Below are 3669 nucleotides of genomic sequence, written 5' to 3' on the forward strand. Positions count from 1 at the left end.
CAAAGGGGAATCAGAGGTCCCAGCAGAGAGAAGTGGGGTGCACACCTGCAGAAGGTGCTATCGTGACCTCATTTCAGGTTCTTCCTGTTTCAGCATGACTGACAGTTACTTAGAGTTGCCTAGCACCGCATGGAACTCCATTCAGAAGCCAGAAGCTGCACTCCTGTACACCCTCGACACTGCAACTTGGCAGCCTCCGATCCATACCTGGAAGTCATGGACAAAAACAGCTACCTGCTTTGTCTGGAGACCAAACACCAGAGGCTGATGACACGTCTTAGAAGAAACTGTTCTATACCCTCTTTCAAAGGTGAAAAGAAACAGGTTCATTATTCAGCATTGGAAATGGCACAGAAGTGCTCATAATAAAACTGCTTCCACATCGAGGAGCTGGATGACCCCGTTAAATTATTACTTTCATTTCATTCACCCCTCTCTTCCCTTTCTGTGCACCGTGGCGTCTAGTCCATCATCTCTGTGTGATTGCATATAATCTAGATCTATTTCAATTTTAACATGGCATCCTAGATATTTGCTGTACTGCTGAATATTCATCAAAGAGCTGTGCAACACCAAAGAGGAACAACAACAAAATGACAACACCTAGAAGCTTCTATTTTCTGTTCCGCATCCTGTTCCAAGTACCACGCAGACATGTTTTCCATGCCATCCTAGTGCAAATCCAATACAGCAGGGATCTGGATAAGAAAATTTAGGTCTCGCGATCTCCGAAGCTGCTTACATATTACCCACAATCCCCTTTTTCTTTCTCTCTCCTCCAGCCCGGCAAGATGCCCAAGGGAAAGAAGGCCAAGGGGAAGAAGGTGGCCCCGGCCCCCGCCGTCGTGAAGCAGGAGGCGAAGAAGGTGGTGAATCCTTTGTTTGAGAAGAGGCCTAAGAACTTCGGCATTGGGCAGGACATCCAGCCCAAGAGAGATCTCACGCGCTTTGTCAAATGGCCCCGCTACATTAGGCTGCAGCGGCAGAGGGCCATCCTCTACAATCAGCTCAAAGTTCCTCCTGCCATTAACCAGTTCACCCAGGCCCTGGACCGGCAAACAGCTACCCAGTTGCTTAAACTTGCCCACAAGTACAGGCCAGAGACCAAGCAGGAGAAGCAGAGGCTGCTGGCCCGTGCTGAGAAGAAAGCTGACGGCAAAGGGGATGTCCCGACTAAGAGACCACCTGTCCTTCGAGCGGGTGTCAATACAGTCACCACTTTGGTAGAGAACAAGAAGGCTCAGCTGGTGGTGATTGCCCACGACGTAGACCCCATTGAGCTGGTGGTCTTCCTGCCTGCTCTGTGTCGCAAGATGGGGGTCCCCTACTGCATCATCAAGGGAAAGGCCAGGCTGGGGCGTCTGGTCCACAGGAAGACGTGCACCACTGTTGCCTTCACACAGGTTAACTCGGAAGACAAGGGTGCTCTGGCCAAGCTGGTGGAAGCTATTAGGACCAATTACAACGACAGATATGATGAGATCCGCCGCCACTGGGGAGGCAACGTCCTGGGTCCTAAATCTGTGGCTCGAATTGCCAAGCTGGAAAAGGCAAAGGCCAAAGAACTCGCCACTAAACTGGGTTAAATGTACTGCTGAGTTTTCTGTACATAAATATAATTATAAAACTTCCAAAAAAAAAAGAAAATTTAGAAACAAAGTTTCAGCAATTTATTCAGCATCACATAATTATCATTAGTTTTAATTACAGTTATTTATGTACTTGCTGTGTGTGTGTGTGTGTGTATCAGAGGATAACTTTCAGGAGTAAGTTCTCTCCTGTGTATCCCAGGGATGGATCTCAGGTTCTCAGGCTTGGCAGCAAATGCCCCTACCTACTGAGCCATCTCCCCATTCCCTGTATTATGCAATCATTAAAGAGCCAAAAAGGGGAGGGGGGAGCTATGCATCCATTTGATTCTAGCACCTGTATTTCTAATCACTATTTGTTTTCCTTTGTTGGACAAGCAGTTTGTGTTAAAATTTCCACATGAATTGGTGCAATGTGTGAGTCTTTTGGTCAAACCTTAAAAAAACACAAACTTTTATTGATTTTTTGTGGATTTCACATCATGCATTCCGATCCCACTTATCTCCCCATCCTCTTGCATCTGCCCTCTGCCCTTGTAACCTCCCCCCAAAAACAAAACCAAATTTAAAAGAAGAAAAACCCAAACCAAACAAAGAAACAAAACAAAACAGAAACACACACACACACAGGGGAGAAGAATCATGTTTTGGAAGCTGTAGTGTGACCCATTGAGACACACAGTTTAGCCCACTAGTCCATTCATCTTTACTTGCAACTGTTACTGCCAGGAGTCTTTGGTCTGGCTCAAGGCCTCTGGCTTCTGCTATGCCACCAATAATGGGCTCTCACGGAGATTCTTCTTGGATAGCCTGTTGTTGTCCTATGTCATGGAGATCCTGCTGTTTTGATTCTGTGGGTTTGTTCTCATCACATGTTCCAACAGTTCACAGATGAGGTGGATGTTGGGGTGGGCCGACTCATAACCCTGGTTCTGAGTCTTGGTGGTAACTGAGTTGATCAAACCACCAGCTTTTCCTCATCATCACTACCCAAGCAGGCGCTCCAGCACTGCCTTGGCTAGTTCACCCAATGTAGCCTGCAGCAAGGAGCAGGGCCAGCTCTCCTCCTCACAGGTCCTCAGATCTGGGTCACCCACACTCACTCCACCAAGACCAGCTCTTCTGCTTTGCCCAGGCAAGGCACAGGGTCCTCCTTCCCAGTTGTTGTAAGGGGCTGGGGAGGGGGAGGGATCAGCTCTTCTGTCCTCAGGCCCGAAGGGCTGGCTCACTTGCTGCTCCCTGACAGCAGGGTCATTTCTAGTGTCTTGCCCAGCTGGGATGCAGAGCCCACTCTCTTGTGTGCGTCAGCCTGTGAAGGTCAGGGCTAGCTCTTCTACTCTTGTGTCCCCTGGGCCAGCTCTCTCACCTGCCGGAGGTAGTAATAGAGGGGGGCAACTTTCCCTCACCCGTGCTATCGTGCTCTCGCAGGGCAGATGAGGGGGGTGGGGTTAGCCCTCCTGCCTTCATTCCCTCAGGGTGGTCTCACCTGCATCCCAGCTCTAGTGTCCTACCCAATGAGGTGTGCGCCTTTGATTGAGATTTTTAACCTTTCGATTTCTCTAAAAATCAACTCACAGAACTGGAATCACCAAAATTCATTATTAGGCATTAAAAAAAAATCCTAGCATTTTTGTCCCATTACTGTGGGTCTGCTTTCCCCAAAACCTGTGCCCGTCTGTGTTCTCTTGGTGCTGTAGGAGGCTTCTCTGCACTGCCCGCTAAATGGCCATGCTCTGCAGATTCCCCACTACTTATGATGCCTGAAAATCGATTGCTTTTTTTGTTATTTACATTTATTAGACTCTTGATAAAACAGTTTTCCATGTTTTAAGCATCTCTGTATTTTCAGGCAATAATCTGGGATCGCTTATCTGTAAAAGTTGTGGCATGTGCAGTTAGCATGTTTGTAGGTCAAAAAGTGTTGACCATCATCACAGCCCCACATGCATAAACAATATTAGTTTTCAGATATATTGATTGCAAATACTTTTGCTGATGTTTTGATGTAGATTTTTTTTTATTTCTACAAGTATCCAATAGCTTGGAAAGTATTTGAATAATGAAGATGATATAGCAATGA

The 3669-nt window shown here is 47.1% G+C and overlaps 1 protein-coding gene across 1 annotated transcript; it reads left to right on the plus strand.

Moving 5' to 3' along the window:
• Window positions 1-771: 771 nt before the first annotated feature.
• Window positions 772-1639, plus strand: LOC126501598 (60S ribosomal protein L7a-like). Its single transcript, XM_050142364.1, has one exon. It carries the CDS (start codon window positions 792-794, stop codon window positions 1584-1586), a length of 795 nt encoding a protein of 264 aa, XP_049998321.1. The 5' UTR covers window positions 772-791; the 3' UTR covers window positions 1587-1639.
• Window positions 1640-3669: the final 2030 nt, after the last annotated feature.

Source organism: Alexandromys fortis, unplaced genomic scaffold (assembly GCF_014885135.2).
Source record: "Alexandromys fortis isolate MF-2015 unplaced genomic scaffold, M_Fortis_MF-2015_v1.1 scaffold_5, whole genome shotgun sequence".
NCBI classification, from domain to species: domain Eukaryota; kingdom Metazoa; phylum Chordata; class Mammalia; order Rodentia; family Cricetidae; genus Alexandromys; species Alexandromys fortis.

Excerpts from the sequence above, each read along its gene's own strand:
- LOC126501598 (XM_050142364.1), top strand. The coding sequence starts at position 792 with ATGCCCAAGGGAAAGAAGGCCAAGGGGAAGAAGGTGGCCCCGGCCCCC.